The 20,958-nt window shown below is 31.1% G+C and overlaps 2 protein-coding genes across 2 annotated transcripts in view; both read left to right on the top strand.

Moving 5' to 3' along the window:
* The window catches only part of LOC136417460 (cathepsin L-like proteinase), a 201,437-nt gene that overhangs the window by 86,032 nt on the left and 94,447 nt on the right, over positions 1 to 20,958 (top strand). The window lies entirely within an intron of this gene.
* On the top strand, positions 3,382 to 19,396 carry LOC136417366 (odorant receptor 10-like). The gene is made up of 9 exons (XM_066403035.1): positions 3,382 to 3,421; positions 3,496 to 3,733; positions 17,378 to 17,765; positions 17,819 to 18,025; positions 18,356 to 18,597; positions 18,654 to 18,753; positions 18,812 to 18,913; positions 19,033 to 19,188; positions 19,240 to 19,396. Exons 1-9 carry the CDS (start codon positions 3,382 to 3,384, stop codon positions 19,282 to 19,284), a joined length of 1,518 nt encoding a protein of 505 aa, XP_066259132.1. The 3' UTR covers positions 19,285 to 19,396.

Below are 20,958 nucleotides of genomic sequence, written 5' to 3'. Positions count from 1 at the left end.
ACTCATAATAATCCTTCTATTTAATAAAAAAAAATCTTAAAAAAATGTTTTCTTTAATTTCCTCTTGTTAGAGTCTACCTTATAAAAACGTCTATAGGAAATCGAGATATTTTTTTCTACAATCAATCTAATTCTTTTGTGTGAAATTATTCAAAAATTATTCTTTCATATCAAAATTCAATAAATGAAATGAATCGCTACACTTTGAATGAAAAATTAGAAATAGTTTTTATTTATGGAGTGGCTGGAAGAAATGTTTGTTGGGCACTAAAACTTTATATTGAAAGATTTCTAGATGAAAGAGCTCCCTGTTGGACAACTTTCAACAGTGTTATTAAAAATTTCAAAAAATCAGAAACGTTGGAAACAAAAAAACGCAATCGCTCCCGAAGTGCAACACATGAAGGCAATCAAATAGCAGTTCTTGCAGCTGTTGCCTTCGATCCCCATGTAAGTTGTAGTCAAATTGCTGCTGACTCAGGAATATCAAAGGCAAGTGACCAATGAATTTTGAAGGTGAATAAATACTATCCTTACCACATTTCTTTACATCAGGAACTCCATGGAACTGATTTTGAAAACCGTGTTCATTTTTGTAATTAAATTAAAACGCAAATTTCTTCTTCAACCTTTTGTTTTCGAACGAATCCACATTCACAAACTATGGTTTAATGAACCACCATAATTTGCATTTTTGGAATGCCGTAAACCCACACTGGCTCGGAGAAGTTCAACATCAAAGACCTTGGTCAATAAATGTATGATGTTATATTATTGAGGAATACTTAATTGGACCTTTCTTCATTGAAGGAAACTTGAATGGAGAAATATTTGGCAATTTCTTGCGTAATAATCTTTCGGAATTGTTGAAAACGTTCCACTTGTTATTAGACCGGCGATGTGGTATCAGCATGACGGCTGTCCAATCCATTTTCCTAGAATGTCTTGTGAGATTCTGGATTAAATGTATCCAGATCGATGAATTGAACGGGACGGTTCAGCGAACTAGCCTCCTAGGTTGTCTGATTTGACCACATCCATTTTTTCCTCTGGGGTTTTTTAAAGGTCAACGTTTATACAAACGTACCAACAACTGCAGACGATATGAAAAGGAGAATTGAAAATGCGTGTCAATTGATAAACGGGAATATATTGCGCAGAATAAAAAATTCTTTTCGCATTCGAGTTGAGACATGTTTGAAGCAAGAAGGACATTCTTTTGAATATTTATTTCCATAAGTTTCTCAAATCGGGATTTTAAATTAATTTGCCAAATTTCCAAAAATATTTTTTTTTTCATAGATTTTTTTTTTGATTAGATAGAAAGATTGTTATGAGTTTTAAACAGAATATGCATTGCAAAACTTTTCTAGAAAAAGTATGCAATAATTTCAACTATCTCAAAAATTGAATAAAAATCAAGAATAACTCTGTAGCAAAACGTCTAATACAAAAAATCATTAAAATAAAAGGTATTCATTTTTTAAAGGTCTACAAGGATCTGTAAAAAAATACGCGGTTACCATTTAAAGAAAAAAAGTTGCCTTTTAAATGACCTTAAAATGACGTTTTGCCTAAAAATCATATCTTCATGGCATATCCCCCTATACCGAACAACTTTTATTTGAAGCTTTTTTTCATACAACGTATCGTTTTTGAGTAATCTTCAATCACAGCTTTAAATGGGACACCCTGTATAAAGAATAGAATCAATTCATTTTCTCGATTTGGAATTAAAATAATAAAAAATGCTTGGACGCGTCGAGTTTAGTTTACAATTCCATATATGTATTTTGGTTGGGTAACATTAGTCGTAACGTGATCGTTGTTCCAGATATGACGTTAGTATTAATTTTTTTAAATGGTAACCCCTATTTTTGATCATTGTATGTGAAATGGCGAACTTTTTTATGTATAGAACAGAAACTTTTTTACTATGATACATAATAGACTTTTTAATAAATTCTCAAAAACATATTTTTCTTTACGATGCCTAACAATAAAAGATAGACATCCATTAAACGAATCGGAGTAGTGTTTTGTTGATTTATTTGATAGGTTTGTTTATCTATTTCGATAAAAAAGGTTTCTCCTATAGCTTTTAAATTATTAGAAATTTCAAAAAAATTTTTATACAAAACTTGTTTAGAATGTATCGATGTTCACATTTAAAAAAAAAAAAGGAATGGTTCTGAAAAAAACATAAAGTTGGCGTCGCGACGCCGACCGTCGCTTTCCACATTTCAACGTTTTTAGCATTTATTGAAACTTACGTCCTTTTATTTAATCTGGTGAAAAAATTCTTTTGGTAAGCCCAACTGTTTTCGCATAAAATGGGTGGGGCGTCGAGTTTGAATGACCCTGTACATAAAAAGGTGCGCTCTTTTACATAAACTGATCAAAAACAGGGGTTAACATTCAAAGAAATTAACACTGACGTCATACCTGGAACAGTGACGACGTCACGGCTAATGTTATCCAACCAAAATATGTGGAATTGTAAACTAAAGTCGACATGTCCAAGCATTTTTTATTATTTTAATTCCAGATCGAGAAAATGAATTTATTCCATATTTTATTTACACCATGTATATGTATGTACATGATAGTCCACTTTTTGGTAGCAGGAGTTTAACAATCAAAAGAAAAACTTATTTTAGGAAGAAAATTTCATATCAACATAAACCCATAAATGTTTCGTTTTAAAGATAATGGGCGTTGAAAACTTTAAAAAAATTCGATTATTTTTTATAATACTCCAACCTTTGGAAATATTTAAACCAAATTTGGTGTACAGTATCACATTGTATGCTGCCATATTCTGTAATAATATCACGGCCCACGAGCAACCAGTGCCGGAGTTGTGGGGTTTTACTATCATAAAATTCAAGAAATTATTAATACGCTACTGTCTAAAATCAAATTTAAATTTTTTTCCCAAATGAGTAATTCATTCTCTACAAAAAATGTCTCTTGACATTTTTTCGTATCTGACTGAGTTGCTTAACAAATTTGTATTTTTTATTATATAAAACATAATTTTAATAAAAACATTGCTCAAATAATCGGTTGTATTTTTTTGGAAAAATCCAATTTTTTCATTCAAATAAATTAACTACGATGGGGGAATGTGGAAACTAAGTGACAGGCCGTTTTCATCTAGTCTATCTGGAAAATTATGGTCCAACCACTTCTTTACATGTCTATGAAAATGAATAAGATGTAATAAATAAGTAGGGTAACATGGAAAATTAAAAATCAACTTGGCAACTGTTATAATTTACACGAAGTGATTCAGTGGTGCATGGTCTCCTTTAATTAAAAGTAAAATAATGCTTTTTCGATTTTCAAATCAGGAACAAGCCGATACCCATTTCTGCTATGGAGTTGCAAATGGGAACTTTGCGGAAGCAGCAAGAGAGTACAGAATAAGATTTCCTCACAGGCGCCATCCGCATCCCTCAGTGTTTATAAACATTCAACGACAATTTACAGCTCACGGTTTGAAAATTAGATCCGACAAACGACAAAACAGAAATAATATCCGGCAAAAAAGAAACAACAACAAGATTCTTTGTGAATTTGATAGAGATCCAAGAACAAGTAGCCGAAAAGTGTCTGTCTCCTTTGATGTTGCTAGATCTAGAATTCTTAGGGTTTTGAAAAAGAATCACAAGCGTACTTACCACTTGCAGTATGTACAAAGTTTGCGTGAAGAAGATGAAGAACAAAGGTTAGTTTTTTGCCGATGGGTTCTTGATTCCATTGAAAAGAACGGGAATTTATTAAACAACATATTGTAGACTGACGAATCGTGCTTTATTTGTCAAAGTGTCGTAAATGTTCATAATCAGCATGCATGGGCATATGAAAACCCACCTGCAGTTCGACCAAGAAATTTTCAGGTAGAATTTAATGTAAATGTCTAGGTTGGAAATTACAATAATCAAATGTTTGGCCCATATTTCCTGCCACAACGCGTAAATGGAGAAAAATTTTTGCATTTCTTAAATGCAGAAATGCATAATATATTGGAGGAAGTTCCGCTGAATTTGAAATTAATGGATTGGTTCCAATTTTATGGTTGTCCAGCTCATTTTCATAGAAATGTAAGGAACTAGTTGGACCATAACTTTCCGGGAAGATGGATTGGACGAAGGGAGCCTGTTGCTTGACCTCCACGTTCCCCCGACTTAACCCCATGGGATTTTTTTGTTTGGGGATTTAAAAAAAAACAAGTGTATGCAACTCCTGTGGAAACAAGAAAAGAACCTATTGGTCGCATTAGAAATGCGTGTACTGAATTGAAAAGTCATATTTTAATTGGGGTTTTCCGGTTCATTAAACGTCGGTGTGAATTATGTGTGCAACAAAATGGTTCATATTTTAAACACCTTTATTTAAATTAAGTGATTTAATTAACCAACTATTTGAGCAATGTTTTTAATTAAAATTATGTTCTATTCGACTTGAGTTTAACCGGAAGTGATTTGACCTTCAAAATATTAAAAAAAAGTAGAATGTATCTATATTAGTTTAACCCCCAAATATGAAAAATTTAGATTAGTTACAAGTACAAAAGTTTCTAATGAAACAGTTACGTGAATTACCCTGTATACATATTACTAATTTGCTTTAATAAATTTGAAGAAGTTAATACTTTGTAACGCCTCCTTTAGTTTAAATTACAGCCGTCAAGCGACGTGGCATAGATTGCACCAACTTTGTTGTTAAATCTGCAGAAATATTTTACCATGCAGTAAAGACAGCCTTTCTGAGTTCTTCTAGATTACTGTGTTGATGTTTTGAACCTCGTTTTTTAAAATTCTTCACAGATTGTCAATTGGGTTGAGATCTGGAGATTGAGGCGGAGAATTCAATAATTTTGGCACATTATATATCAACCATTGCTTTACGATCCCACCAGTGTGCTTGGGATCGTTGTCTTGTTGGAAATAAAAAACTCTAGGCATGTTCAATTTTTCGGCAGAAGGTCTCAAATTGATTTTTAGAATATCAAGGTAAACATTTTTGTCTATTATTCCTTTAATTTCGTGCAGATTCCCTGTACCACTACTCCCCAGAGCACCCCATAACATTAAAGATTCTCCTCCATGCTTGACTGTCTTAACAATATGTTTATTATGAAGCTCGGTGTTTGGTTTTCTCCATACGATTTGTCTCCCATCTGATCCGAATAAGTTCATTTTTGTTTCATCAGTGAAAATGACGGTGTTCCAGAACTCAGCAGGGTCATTAACATATTTTTTTGCGAATTCAAGGCGCTTCTGACGATTAATTTTTGATAGACAAAGTTTCTTCCGTGCTATTCTACCGTTGTAACCGCTTTTCCTAAGAGCTCTTCGCACTGTTTCAGTTGATACAGGCTTGTTTACTCTTTTGGACATTTCTTTCGTTAATTTTGCAGCACTTTTTTTCGGATTAATTCTCATTTCATATAAAATGAATCTTTCATCCTTTTTAGACAATAATTTTTTCCGTCCTCTTCCAGGCTTATTTTGTATTAATCCCTCATAGTAATACTTGTTTATAATCCACTCCACTGTGGAATGGGTCTTGCCTATTAATGCAGCAATTTTTCTCATTGAGCTTTCTGTAGAAAAAAGTTTAACTACTAATTTACGCGTCGTAAGATTAGTTTGCGTTCTTTTATTTACCATAGTTATAACATGTGCCAAAATTAATGCAGTATATTCAATTGAACGAGTTATGACTAAACTTATCAGTCGTCGACAGAATTGAGCCAAAAAACTAGCTTTGATAAATTCTTACAGGCTATGAAAATGAATCACATCTTTTGTACGGTTAATTTTGTGTCTACATTTATGTTTGATTATTGTTTCTTACTTATTATTTAGCATATTCCATTTCATACCTATTTATTGCAGATATATGTTCGTTAAAACAATTGTAAAGCACCCCAGGTTAGGCATATGTATTATTATATTATATGTATTAACTCTCTTACATTATTACTTATATTACTTTCTCATCGAAACCTAAGGACAATATTAGAACCTAATTAGAATGTATGTTTACGTAGAAACACAATTCCCTTGTCCGATATAACTAACCCATCAAATTGTAATTAGCTGAGACTCAAAGTCTTAGAATTGTTTAAGGTTCAAACTACCCTTATTAATGTACTTTAGTAAAGTCCATGTAGATATCATATACATAAATAGGGTACGTCTACACAAAAGTCAGTCAAGCAGTCAAGCAGTCAAGCAGTCAAGCTCAAGTCCAGCAGAAACCTTCACGGCTCATCTTCACAGACACTTATATAAAAGGGTTGTCGGGTTTATAGGTGTTTGCGTTTACCGATGGGATTCGGAGTAACGCGGCGTGTTGTTGGTGCTAACGGGGTGATCTATTCTTCCGTTGCAAGTTAAACACACTGAAAGGACCAATATTCTAACCTGGCAAAGATACTAGTCATAGATACAAAATACGCGCTGATACTACTCGACTATCTTTATTTACACAAAACTATTGCTACGTTTATTATCACAGTTTGTATGTATTATACCGAGGGTGATAATCGTGGTACGTTACCTCGAGAGAGCTAAGAATAAGAGTATAAGAGACTAAGTGTGTAAGAGTATATAAGAGAGATTTTAAGGGTCTTTTTGGGTTTATATAGCTAACCAACCCTTTCGCTATTTCCGCCCCTGCTACTCGTCAACTGTCACTCCTGTGAGTGTCACTTGTCGGGGCAGGTTCTTGGTGTGAACTACTCTCGAGTGTATAATGCACCACAGGGTCTTTACGCCTCGCTTCCGTTCTTGTATTATCGAGAAGTTAATAAAGTGTTATATTTTTGACTCGCGTATAGTTATTCCAACCCGGCACATTACACAATTAAACACATTTATTTGCAACAGATTTAGTAACTTTTACGTTATGTACGGTCAATTTTGTAGGTAACTGCATGTTGGGTTCTCAGTTAGTTGCTTGTATCCAAAATGTCATTAAAGCATCAGCCCAGTCACCAGATTTAAATCTACTTGAAAACATGTGCGTGTGGTTGACATAAAAAAATAAAGTACATAATGACCCAATATCTATCAAAAATGAATTAAAAATAAAAATGACCTTAGCTTAGAGCGCCATAACTTCAAAAGATACAAGAAATTTAGTAAAATCAATGCTTAAACGCTTACGCGCAGCCATTAATAATGAGAAGAACCAACTATTAGCAGTGCCATATTAAATTACAGGAATTTGTTATCTTATTAATTTTGTAATTTTGTGTTTTACATCATTTATATTATGACATTAATATAGAATATAATTTAATTTTAAAAAATTCGTTTCATAAGTGTGGCTCATCTGAGGCAAAATATCAGTGATATTAATTTATTTTTATTATATCACTTCATCAAAATAAATATTGTATCCCTGAGAGAGAGACGTTAGTTTCTCTTAATTTCGACTGCAACATTGGAGGTGTGAGTACAGACTGTTCAAATAAGAAAGGACGTCGACTATATCTGGGCAACTACTTGCTTATTGTGGAGTCTTGAGTAAAAAATATTATAACTAAATCTGCCATAAAGAATAGCTGGAAAATATTTTTAAGTCCGTATCGATACCGTTATGTGGCGTTTTGCATGACTAATCAATAAAATGTGGTTTTTAGAAAAATTTATCCGGAAAACGTATATTTTAAATATAAAATATAAATTTTTCAGACGATTTGCTACAACTTTTGTAAGTTTTTTTGAATTTTTAAAACAAAAGGGTGAGAGAACCTTCTAAAATCAATTTAAAAAATGTAGATTTCTTGATATTAGCTAAACACAAAACCATACTGTAATAGTTCATTAGAAAAGTCCTTTTCCAGGCTATGAGATGGTTGTTATGTCACTTCATATTAGTCTGACACAAAAACATCTAAGTAGCACTATTTTAAAACCACGGTAATTTTTATTTTTTATAAGTTATTTCGGAAAACTTAAATGGAAACGTATAATTTTTGTTGCACCATTCGAATTAGTGTCAAATTCTGCTTAGTGTAGTCGAAACCCGGTACAAATATTTTCACATAGTAGTAAATTATAGCAATTTGAAAAAAGGTCTTTCTTACACATGAAATAAACCAACTTTACTTATCAATTAAGTAGGCTGTTATTTAAATACAGCTCAAATTAATGCTAATAACTTCAAAGAATAACTAAAATTAAAGAACATTAAAATAAAAAACAGTTAATTATTTTTAAGATGCACAAGCTGTTTTCCCATTTTTTTCAATGCACAGTCAAAGTTGCTCTTGTATAGAAAAAATTGTAGTTTGGATTTCTCCTACAATATTTCGGATTCTATTTTTCATGTCTTTTTTTGTAGTCGATCTACTTTGAAAAACTACCCCATAAATAAAAATCCAAATACATTAAATCTGGCGACCTCGCCGGCTACGGAAATAAAGTTCCCTTGCCTATACACGTCCCAGGAAAAGTAAGCTTTAGAAATTCTCGCACAATACAAGCAAATACACGAGGTAACCATCGTGCTGAAAATACATTTCCCGTCGTGTTTGAAGGTCAACTCTTTCCTATAGTACTGGTAATTCATTACGCCAAAATTGTAGATAATTATTGCTATTCAATAATTCCTCGGAAAAATAGGGTCCGATAATCATTCCATTAACTATCCCAAATCATACATTAATTTCAACGTCCTTGATTATGCACTTCTTGCATCCAGTACGGATTAGTTAGCGACCGATAGTGCATATTATAGAAATTCATACCACAATCGCTTTTAAATATTGCCTTATGCGTCAACAAAATCCTTGAAAGAAAATTTTGATTCTGTTGCATCATTTCAATTAACGATTGACAAAAATCCAAGGGTCTGTCAAAATCTTCCTATGAAAGAGCTTAATGTAATAATACATGATATAGATGTAATCTAAAAGAAACCAAAACCTTAAAAACATATTGTAAACTATAGCAAAATTAAAGAATTAACACAAATCTGTAATCTTTTAAAATATTATACAGGGTGTCCCATAACTATAGGGACACAGAGCGAGTGGAGATAGTACATGTAAAAATGAGACAATTGGCATCAACTTGCCTGTATCAAATATTGATAGTTAAGAAAACATAAGGTGTTTTAATGGACCGGGTATTTTTAACAGAATAAGACAGTATTTGAATAAGGTTCAGCAAAAATGTATTGAAGTTAATGGAGGTCACTTCCAACACCTTTTGAAATAAGTAATTCCTTTGATGTTTTGTTATTCGATTTGTTTATCACTACTTTGTTATTTTTATTTAAAATGTAAAATTGAAATATAAGTGTAAGTTTCTGTTGCATAATTTATTTCCTAAAATAAATTTTTTTATGTAAAAATATTTAAGCTTTCATAATTTTCAATAAAAAATTGCAAAAAACTTTCTACAAAAAATTATGGTAACATTTATGCGATATGTTGCATGTATGTGGTCCCCCCTTAACGCTACATCAAAACCGATGATTATCTTTTATGTATAGTATAAAAATATTCAAGTCCACAAAATTTCAATACTTTATCTTAATTAATTTATGATTTTTGAAAAAAAAATTTTTTTTGCCCACCTTAGATTTTCTTAACTAACAATTTTTGATACAGGCAAGTTGACGCCAAATGTCTCATTTTTACATACAGGGTATTTCAAATTCGACCCTCGCCATTGGAATCTCGGAAACTAGAAGAGATACGAAGAAGATTAAATGGGAGCAAAGTTGCGTAATCTAGCGCTTGATCGAATACCATTTTCAAAATTTTAATTTTCCGAATACTTTCGAAGATATCCGAGAAAAACTAAAAATTGGAGAATCCATTTTTATTTTTTTTTTAGCGTTATTTGACAAGGAAGGTTAAATCCATAAGCATATTTTCATTGCCACTTTTTCTCAGCTACACGATGACATATTCAGATTCGCCATCGGACGTTTCGTCTTTCGGCTACTATTATCAACTTTATTTTTTCTTATGGGCGCCATATTGGATTTTTCGACAGGAAAATAGTGCGTTTCATTCTAATTTCATTAATATAAAACTTCTTATAATTTACTTTTTTGAAAGCCGAAATAGTTAAATAAAAACACATATTACATAGTTGGCTTTGACTCTATCGAAAAACTTTCTTTTGTTCGCGATATATGACAGAACTCCTCCAACGAGATTAGAGCGTGTGCAGATTTCCAATGAAAATGAGCTTCAGAAATGAAGAGAAACGAGATATGTTAAGACTTTATTACAAATTTGATAGGAACAGTACGAAAACAGTTCAAATGTATTTTGAGTTATATCCGGGAAGACAACAGCCTCATAGAACATTATTTAAAACTTTGGATGAACATTTTAAAAGCACCAAACTCACCAAACTGACCAAAAACCTAAAATGAAGTATGAAAGCAGAATGGAAGAAAATTTTCAAACGTTCCAAACTCAGCTAAATGTTCAACCAAAGTTTTAAATAATGTTCTATGCGGCTGTTGTCTTCCCGGATATAACTCAAAATACATTTGAACTGTTTTCGTACTGTTCCTATCAAATTTGTAATAAAGTCTTAACATATCTCGTTTCTCTTCATTTCTGAAGCTCATTTTCATTGGAAATGTGGATATGCTCTAATCTCGTTGAAGGAGTTATGTCATATATCGCGAACAAAAGAAAGTCTTTTGATAGAGTCAAGGCCAACTATGTAATATTTCTTTTTATTTAAATATTTCGGCTTTTAAATAAGTAAATTATAAGAAGGTTTATATCAATGAAATCAAAATGAAACGCTCTATTTTTCTATCGAAAAATTCAAAAAAAATAAAGTTGATAATCGTAGCCGAAAAACGAAACGTCGGATGGCGAATCTGAATATGTCAATGTAGATGAGAAAAAGTGACAATGAAAATGTGTTTATAGATTTAACCTACCTTGTCAAATAACGCTAAAAAAAATAAAAATGGATTCTCCAATTTTTAGTTTTTCTCGGATATCTTCGGAAGTACTCGGAAAATTAAAGTTTTGAAAATGGTATTCGATCAAGCGCTAGATTACGCAACTTTGCCTCCATTTAATCTTCTTCGTGTCTCTTCTAGTTTCCGAGATCTCAATGATGAGGGTCGAATTTGAAATACCCTGTATACTATCTCCACCCGCTCTGTGTTCCTATAGTTATGGGATACCCTGTATAGTGATCCAAGAAAAATCATGAAGTCTTGGGATATGGTCGTAATACTAATATGGCAATTAATTGCTATACCGGCCAGCACATTTATTATGTTTTTCTCGTTATGACCTCTTTCTTAGCATCGGTGCGCTTGGGATTTAATACCATGGTATTGTAAACAAAAAGCCAGATTTTTAAATGCTGCAGCATTATAACTCCTTCTTTTTCGATACTTTAACGGGTATATTCTTACCGCCACTGTTAAATTTTTTAAATATTCGAAATAAACGGCAAGTACGTCCAAATCTTTTTCATTTGAAATTAGCATTTTTTTACCAAAATCGATGTCAATGGAATAATTTTTATCGATAAAAATAATGTTAAATGAAATGCTTATTCATTTGTTTTAAATTTATGACATAGGCGAGTATAGGTACGCTCGCGGCCTACTTGATTCATAAATGAAGCTGGTTTATTTTATGCTTAAGAAAGTCCTTTTTTCAAATTGCTATAAATTACTACAACACAAAGATATTTGCATCGAACTTTGACTATACTAACCAGAATTTGACACTCTTTCCAATAGTATAACAAAAATTATATGTTTCCATTTAAGTTTTCCGAAGTAACTTAAAAAATTACCATGGTGTTCAAATAGTGCCACCTAATGGTTTTTATGTCAGACTAACATGAAGTGACATAATCACCACGTTACAGCCTGCAAAAATACTTTTCTAACGAGGTATTACAGAATAGTTTTATGTTTAGCTAATGTTGAGAAAACTGAATTTTTTGAACTGGCATTAGAAGGTTCCCCTACCCTTCAGTTTCAAAAATTCAAAAAAATTCATCTTACAAACGTTGTGGCAAATTATCTGAAAAATGGATATTTTATATTTAAAATATGCAATTTCCGGATAAATTTGATTAAAAACTGTATTTTATTGATTAGTCATGTAAAAAACTCCCCCTAGCGGTATAGTTGCGAACTTGAAAATATTTTCCAGCGATTTTTCATGGCGGATTTAGTTATATATTTTTTTTCTCAAGACTCCGCATTAAGTAGTTTCCCAGACTTAGCCGACGTACTCCTTTATTTAAACACCTTATAGATTGTTTGCTTTAATGCGGTTATTTATTCTGTATCTCTATGGGAATGTAATATGTTTCTGATGATTCTATATTTAATTTTTTTTGCTTACTTGTCGGCGTTAACACAGAATATAAATTTAAAATATTATTATTAAATATTACAGGGTGATCCGCAACGCAACCGACACAGAACAGATGTGTGTAGAGGACCTCAAAACATGTCGGTTTTTTATATTAAGTTTTTTTCTGAGGCCTGCGGTTGCTGTGATATCGGCTTCAGAAGATGAATAAAAAAAATTGAAAAAATTCTGTATTTCAGGAAAGGCTTAACCTGGAATAACCATATTTCCCAAATATCCTCTACACGCATCTGTTCTGTGTCGGTTGTGTTGCGAATCACCCTGTATATTTTAACTATAGGGTAACTAATAACATCAGGGGCAATATAACAACTAAATTGAATTTTATAGAGTATGAGGATGAAACTTTCATCGCATAGATCGTTATTAAAGTTAAAGTATATTTTAATCAATTTTTTGACCAAATGTGAATGAATTAATTTTTAGGAGGATTTTGATTTTAAACATACAATAAGGCCATATAAATAAGAACGTTTTTAAAAAATGCATTACTTTTTTGCAATAGACGGAATAAAAAAAATTGCGTTACTGAATTATTTTATTCAAATAACTTGTCGTTCTATATTAATTATATTTAATGTTTATAACGATTACTTAGCTTACAACCAAATATACAAATTTCCTATGAACAATTAAATAAGAAAACTTTCACCAATACAAATTGAAGCTTTATAATCTTCTAAATAAGTGACATTCATTTAAATATTGTCAAACAATAAAAAGAATCAATATAAATTACTATTTTGTTGGGTACCTCTTATTTCTAATAACTTCACAGCATCGTTGAGACAAATATTCGATTAGTTTTTGACATCTTTCTTTTGGTATTACATACCAAATTTTTTAGATTTCTTGGTAACAATCATGTAAGTTTGTTATATTTTTATTTCTGAAGGCCTGTTTTACATCTCACCACAAGTTTTCGATGGGATTTAATTCAGGACTGCACGCAGACCACTTAAGAACGGGTATTTAATTTGATGTTAAGCAGTTTTTCACTATTTTCATCACATGCTTCGAGTCATTATCATGTTGAAATTGTCAGATAATAGGTAAATTTTCCTCTGCATATAGCAGCATAACATTTTAAAGTATATCTAAATATTTGTGCATGTTTAAAGCACCATCTATCTTAACTATTGGTATTATGCCATGCCATAACATACACCCCCATAACTTGATATTACCCCCATCATGTTTAATGTTCATTGTGGTGTAGTTAGGATTAAACTCGGTGTTGGGAGGTCACCTAACATAAACTCGTCCATCGCATGTTAATCTATTAACTTTAGTTTTATCGGACCATAGAAAATACTTCCACTGTGATGTTGTCCATGTACTATAATGGTTTGCAAATTCCAAACAGGCAGTTCTATTTTTTTTATGTTAAAGGTTTTCTCTTAGAAACTCTTTCAAACAAATTGTGTTCATTTAAGCGCCTTCTATTTGTCTGAGTTGAAGCTGTAGGTGTTTCTTCCTAACACCCTCTTCTTTTGACTTTTCTTTTCATAATTAACACTTTCTGTTCATTTAAAACGCTCCTATAGATTTTCTAGACTCTACATCAGCATCCCTTCTATTAGAAAGTCGTTGCGCATAAAGCCGAGATGCGAATAAAAAATTTTTATCACGCGAACCAATTACATAAATCATACTAATAAGTTCTAGTGTTGAGTATATTTCATTTTGATGGCCAATTTTAACATAAGCAGATTTCGAAGAACCAGAGAACGGTAAAGAGCTGCCAAAATTTAAAACAAAACATATCGAAACCATGGCAACACATGCTAAGCACTCAGACACTTAGCCATTAATGTAAGTTTTCTTGGAATAATTAATAATTCCATTAACGCTTAAGATAAATATTTTTTTGAAGAATAATATTTTTATAACAAAATGAAGAAAATCGAATGTTCTTTCATCCTGTGTAAAAAAAAACACACCATCTTATTTGAAAAATCCAGACAATTGAAGTTGTTATTGTGGACACCCTGTATGCATTTTTGGCTAAATGAGTATTAGTATCTACTAAGGAGATCTTACATGAGAATCCATCCTGAAATTATCAAAATCTAACTTAAGGTAACTACGATATTAATTTTTTATCAGACACTGCAAATGTCTAAAATTTCTTTTAGAACGGCACAGCTCCGAGTCACTGCATCCGAGGGTAAAACAAATCTAGGAGCTAACACAGGTTTAAAAGAGGATTCTATTCGTATCACTTGAAAAAATGCGAGTGGTCCTATTTAAAAAAATTACACTTCATGACGCTCCGCTTTTTTGCTCACTGATTTTAAAATGTATCTTCATTAGTCTCACATGTATCCTCATAATTGTTTTTTTACGAAATCACAAATACAATTATGGAATTTCGAGGGACTGTTAAATGGACACCCTATACAGTATTCAACCCTTGCTCAACACAAACACAAATTTACATAAGTTTTACACTACAAGACAAAATATTAAATCTTTACCTCCTCCTTAAATCTTCATATTTGTACTAATTACAGATTAATTATAAATGGAACTGAATTTATCTAAGAAAATTTAATTCCATCAAACTGTCCAGAAACTACATTATCATATCTATTTCTTACTCGTGAGAATTTTTTTATTCTTCCATATTATAAAAGACACGCCTGATTTTGATTAATTTTTATCTTAAATAAAAACGGTAAATTTATAGTTACATGATGAAGTAAATAGTTCATTTTTAACAATTTTGTGGGTAAATAATCCGTAAGAAGTAAATACAGATATATACATAAAAGTACAAGCTCAACAAAGTACAATATGTTATAGTTACATAAAAAAATTTTTAAAATAATGACCTTAAAGATGTCGGTGTTAAAATTGGCCAATTTATACGTGGCTATCATATCCTATTATCATATCCTATTATACAGGTTGTTTCCTAACTATGTGTAAAAATTTTAAGGGTGCAATCTTCGATTGATTTTAAATAAGAAATGTCTAATAAATATATGTCCGCAAATGCTTTGTTTTCAATATACAGGATGTTGAAATGTAATAAGAAAAAACGGTTTTATTCAATATTTCCAAAATTACTCAGTTTGGGTGTCAATTTTAGCACACAATAATGTAGTAAAAAGCCCAATATTTACGCTTGTTTTACTTCTCTTTTTCTTTTTTGATAGGGGCACTTTTTTTCAAAGAAAATACAATTTTTTGGGGAATGCTTTAATGGTTAATTATAAAAATTGCTAAAAATGACTATAGTGGTTTTAATATGTATTATTATTCACTATCTTGTTTATGGCTATGGCAGTAGCAAAAAAAAACAATAAACAAGTTACATAATAAACATTATAGTATACATATTAAAACCACTATAGTCATTTTTAGCAATTTTTATAATTAATCATTAAAGCATTCCCCCAAAAATTGTGTTTTCTTTGAAAAGGAGAGCCCCTATCAAAAAAGAAAAAGAGAAGTAAAACAAGCGTAAATATTGGACTTTTTACTACATTATTGTGTGCTAAAATTAAAACACCCAAATTGAGTCATTTTGGAAATATTGAATAAAACCATTTTTTCTTATTACATTTCAACACCCTGTATCTTGAAAACAAAACATTTGCGGACATATGTTTATTAGACATTTCTTATTTAAAATCAATCGAAGATTGCAGCTTCAAATTTTTTATACGTAGTTAGGAAACACTCTGTATATATTTCTATTTAATATTGTTATGTCAAGTAAGATTTATAAAGGCTCCATCATTACATCATGGTTGTGATCCTGAGGCGGATGACCTATGTTAAAAGTTGCATAAAATTGGAACTGCATATATTAATTGCTGGTTTTTGTCGTTCGTAAAATGAATTAACTACTAAAGAAAGTAAATTGACATTTAAATCTTCGATAAGCCGGGACTAGGTTTTGCTATTGAATAAATATTGACGAAAAAATTCAAATACATTTAAATATTTATTGGCATATACATAGATCAAATTCTTTCGAATTTGGATGAACAAAAATGTTGAATTCATTGACTGTTGACAAAAATGAGTTTCTTTTAATTTCTTGACAATTTTAAGCAATATTGCAAAAATTAATAAAATTGAGGTATATCTTTTATAATTTTGAGAGTTAAAATTCTTTGTGAATAAGAAACAAATAAGGACCGGAGAAAGTTAATTCTAAATAATTTTGTGAAATTTTAATGTCTTACAGACATTGTAATTGTATAACTGTAATTAGTACAAATATGGCGATTTGAGGAGGAGATGAAGTCAGTATCAATCTTAAGATTTTGTGTCATAGTGTAAAAATGTATCTAAATTTGTATTGTTCTAGGGTTAAATAACATATATGTAGTTTTATAAGTCTAGTTCTCTTATAAATAATGCCCATCCATTATGTCGTGCTCCTGCAATTTAAACAATACAATCACTACACATCTTCATAAAATACAGAAAACTGGATTCATTTCTGAAATTTAAGTGATAAGTAATCTAAATTGGATACCTTTTGAACTACATCTAAAAATGGTATATAGTATAGTTATTGTTACCGACGCTTATTGAAACATGAGATTTATTCCTTTAATCCATCAATATATGTTATATAAAATAATGCTATGGAGAAATTACGGCATAAAAGGTTTAATAAATGAACAGAAATTTGAGGAAACAGTAATTTGAATAACTAATGATTATACAAGTGAATATTTAAGGGTAAATTTCAATTTAGGAACTGTATGCATAATAGAGATATTTCTATATCGTTACAGCAAAAACTACCTTTAACTGAAATAGAGCAATTATTGCATAACAAATTAAGAAAACTTATAATTGTGAATTGATAATTGAACTGGACAATGACAACTATCTCTACCTATATTAGAGCAATTACAGTTAGTTGCCGTATCGTCTTTGCTCCTTTAACTTCAACATCTGAATAACATGATTGTAAGCTAAAGTTCAGTCTTAAAGAGAGAAAGTTCTAATATTATTCTTCCAGATATATCCGAAATGCGAGAACCTAAAAATAACTATGTTGTGCTGTTCATGTACCGGAACATTCCCGCCCCAATTTTTATTCCCTGAAAGCAAGACTTTGCGGCAAGTATATACCGTTTACTCAAGAGGTGTATTCAGCTATTATATAGTATGTGCAGTTTTGGCATTAATCGAATTTGGTTTCCGCTTAAATGATAAACCTTTAAGAAAAGATATCATATATTTAAATCTGTGTACCAGTTTGCTATATATTATCACCATCGTGAGAAGCACGGCCATACTTTTCGGCTCCAGCTTCAGGAATGTCATTCAAAGCATTATTGACGCTGAAGCAAGGAAAGAACCTATAGATGATGAAATGGTATTTTATAATATATTGAAAATTTCTAGTAGTTTTGAACATAATTTTTTAAGATTAAAGATCTTGAAACCAACGGTGTAAAACGTTCTAATAAGATATTAAGGAACTATGCTTGTTTGATTCTATTTGTGTATTTTCTATACCAAGTAAGACCATTTATGATTGGATCCGTTGAAGTAACCAGGGGGAATATGACCATAGTGGATCTACCACTGCCCTTGTCACTATGGCTACCTTTTGATCAACAGGAACACTACTTGGTGAAATTCTCATTTTTGCACCTCAAATTTTTTGCAATATATATAAAACATTGCACGTTAAATGATGGTTCATAAGCATAAGAAAAAATGTTCGTTTATCCATACTGTTCGTTTTACTCAATTAGACGTTAATATTGGCTGCGATGTCTCTAAACTAGTCTAAAATCTCGCTGATTTAGCCCTTAACATTAGAGATCTTTTCGAAGTCAATCTTTAAGATTTAGGTATCATTCTCGCTCTGTATGTATATACGGGCTCATTCTAGACTCAATTTGTGCCATCCGAACCATGCCTTTTTAGATATTTCTTTAGTTCGTCTCATTTTTTCAGATCGCTTACATTTTTCACGCTACATACCTTACACTTGGAGCAACTGCTGTAATGAGCACCGACGTTTTGATGATTAACCTAATTACTTATCCCTCGAGGCAACTGAAAAAGCTTGATCATTCGCTAAAAAATTTTGATGCTTTCAAAAATAAATTAAAAATCGTGTACGATATTAAAGACGACGAGAAAGCTGCGGTTTTGATTTTCAAATACTTTATAGTCCAACATAGAAAAATCGTAAAGTTAGTGTTTTAATTTGTAAAGAGTGCATATACATACAAAAAAATATCTTTTTTAGATATGTTGATACTTACAACGACAACATGGGCTGGTCTATGGTAGTTGATTTTATTCAGAGCTCGTTTCAAATTGCTTCACTTGTTATCCAAATTGGGCAGGTTTAGTATTTAAAATACTTTTGAATTTATATAAAAACAATAAAAGTAATTTTCTTAGAGTTCGTCATTCTTCCTGGTATTCTCTACAATGACCTTTGCTACCTCAATGATGACAAGACTGTACATGATCTACTACAATGGAAATGAACTCATGGTATGGGTAAGTAATAAATCAAAGTCTAAATTTATTGACATAGGTACTCTTTACACATATATTATTACACTCTAGTCCTACCTTTGTAATGTGAAATATTTTTAGTTCTAAATGGATTGTTTTAGAGTCAGAAACTGGCATACTCAATCTGGGAAAGCAATTGGTTAGAACAGTCTCCGAAAGTTAAATTTATGATGATCATTTTTATTCTGAGAACTCAAAAACATCTTTCAATTTTTATTGGACCATTCAGCGAAGTGTCTGTGCAGTCTTTAATTGCGGTACATTCCTTCATATTATTAAACTTGCAATTTTCATAACTTTTGTTTTAGGTTTTGAAAGCAACTTACTCGTATATGGTAATATTTAATAAATAGATTGCCAAAATTGAAATTTTGTAGAAAAAGTGTGGCTTTTTAAATAAGTAATGAGCCAGCACTATAACACTTTATTGCACATTGCACAGATTTCACGTAAAAACATGAAAATATTGAAGACATTAAATGAAATTGCAAAACATCATATTGGTGAGTTCATAGAACTTTTATTTCCATTGTTCAAAAAATCTTAAATAACGACGGAAAAATTTTATGTGGATGAATATACAGGGTGATTCACAACGCAACCAACACAAAATAAGTGCGTGTAGAGAACTTAAAAGCATGTCGATTTTTTATATGAAGTTTTTTCTGATGCCTACGATTGCTGAGATATCGGCTTCAGAAAATGAATAAAAAAATTTGAAAAAATTCTGTATTTCAGGGCAGTCTTACTCCAGAATAACCAAATTTGGGAAATGTTATTATTTTATTGAATTCTATATTTGCTAAAAATTTGAAGTGGCTGAAACATCAATAAGGGTGGTTTAGGGGTGTATCACCTTTAAAATAATATGCATTTTTTAACCCCAATCGAATTAAAAACTAAGGTTTAAAAATATAATAGCAAATTTAATTTTACATCTATTTGTACTTTTTTACATTTTTCGAGAAATCGTTCGTTACTGAGAAAATATATTTTGTGATTTGGTGTTAAAATCAATCAAATCGAGCAAGAACAAATTATGTGCCTTAAAGACTAAAAGGTCATGCTCCAACTGCTCTTCAACTGTTTTGTTGCTAGGATACGACTGTTGTTAAATCTGACGTTATTTAATTTTATGCGGTTTACAAATTTGTCGTGTATCTTTTTTTGATTTGTAGTAATTTTGTAGTCGAAATAGATGGAATTTAATGAACAAACATTAATATGCTGTTATTATTGGATTCTGTGCTGTTCAAAAGTGTAACAGTGGGTCAAAACTAATTAAATCTAGCAACAGCAAATATGTGCTATTTTAATAGTAAGCTATGAACTTAATCATAGCTCATCAATATTTTTATTTAAAAAGATTTTGCAAACGATAACTAAAACGAGGTTTCATTATTAATAATTGTTAAATTAAATTTATTCAAAATTTAACACTATTGGAAACTAATTATTACTAAAATCAAATAAATACTAAAGATGTTGTTCAAAATGGCTACTATTTTCTCTTACACACAGATGCATCCTTCGTCGAAAGTTAAAATTCACTCTGTTCAATAATTGTATGTCATTTTTTATAATAGTACATTTATTGTTCATGCGATTCCACAAATCTTCTTCAGTTTCAATCAGCATTGAATACACAAATTCTTTTACAGCCCCCCAGAGGAAAAATTTACAGTTATTTAAATCTGACGACTTCGAGGGCCAGTATTAAGGGCAATTATTTTCATGACATATCCATCAATTTGGAAACTGTTTATTTAAAAATTGTCGAACATCCATTCTGAAATGTAGAGGTGCCCTATCATGCATAAACCAACACAACGCAGTTGTAAAGACAAATCTTTCTGTAGATCAGGAAGAGTATGTTGCAAGAAAAACAAATAGAGTACGCTGTTCAATTGGTTTAGTGAAATAATCAACCCAATCAAGTACCGTCCTTCAACACCTGCCCACACATTTATTTTATATTATCTTGGGAAATAGTGAGTTATTACTGCATGTAGATTTTCTTCTGAATA

This window comes from Euwallacea similis, chromosome 28 (genome assembly GCF_039881205.1).
Source record: "Euwallacea similis isolate ESF13 chromosome 28, ESF131.1, whole genome shotgun sequence".
In the NCBI taxonomy this organism is placed as follows: domain Eukaryota; kingdom Metazoa; phylum Arthropoda; class Insecta; order Coleoptera; family Curculionidae; genus Euwallacea; species Euwallacea similis.
The sequence above is the reverse complement of the archived record's forward strand: the minus strand, read 5'-3'. Positions and strand labels throughout refer to the sequence as shown.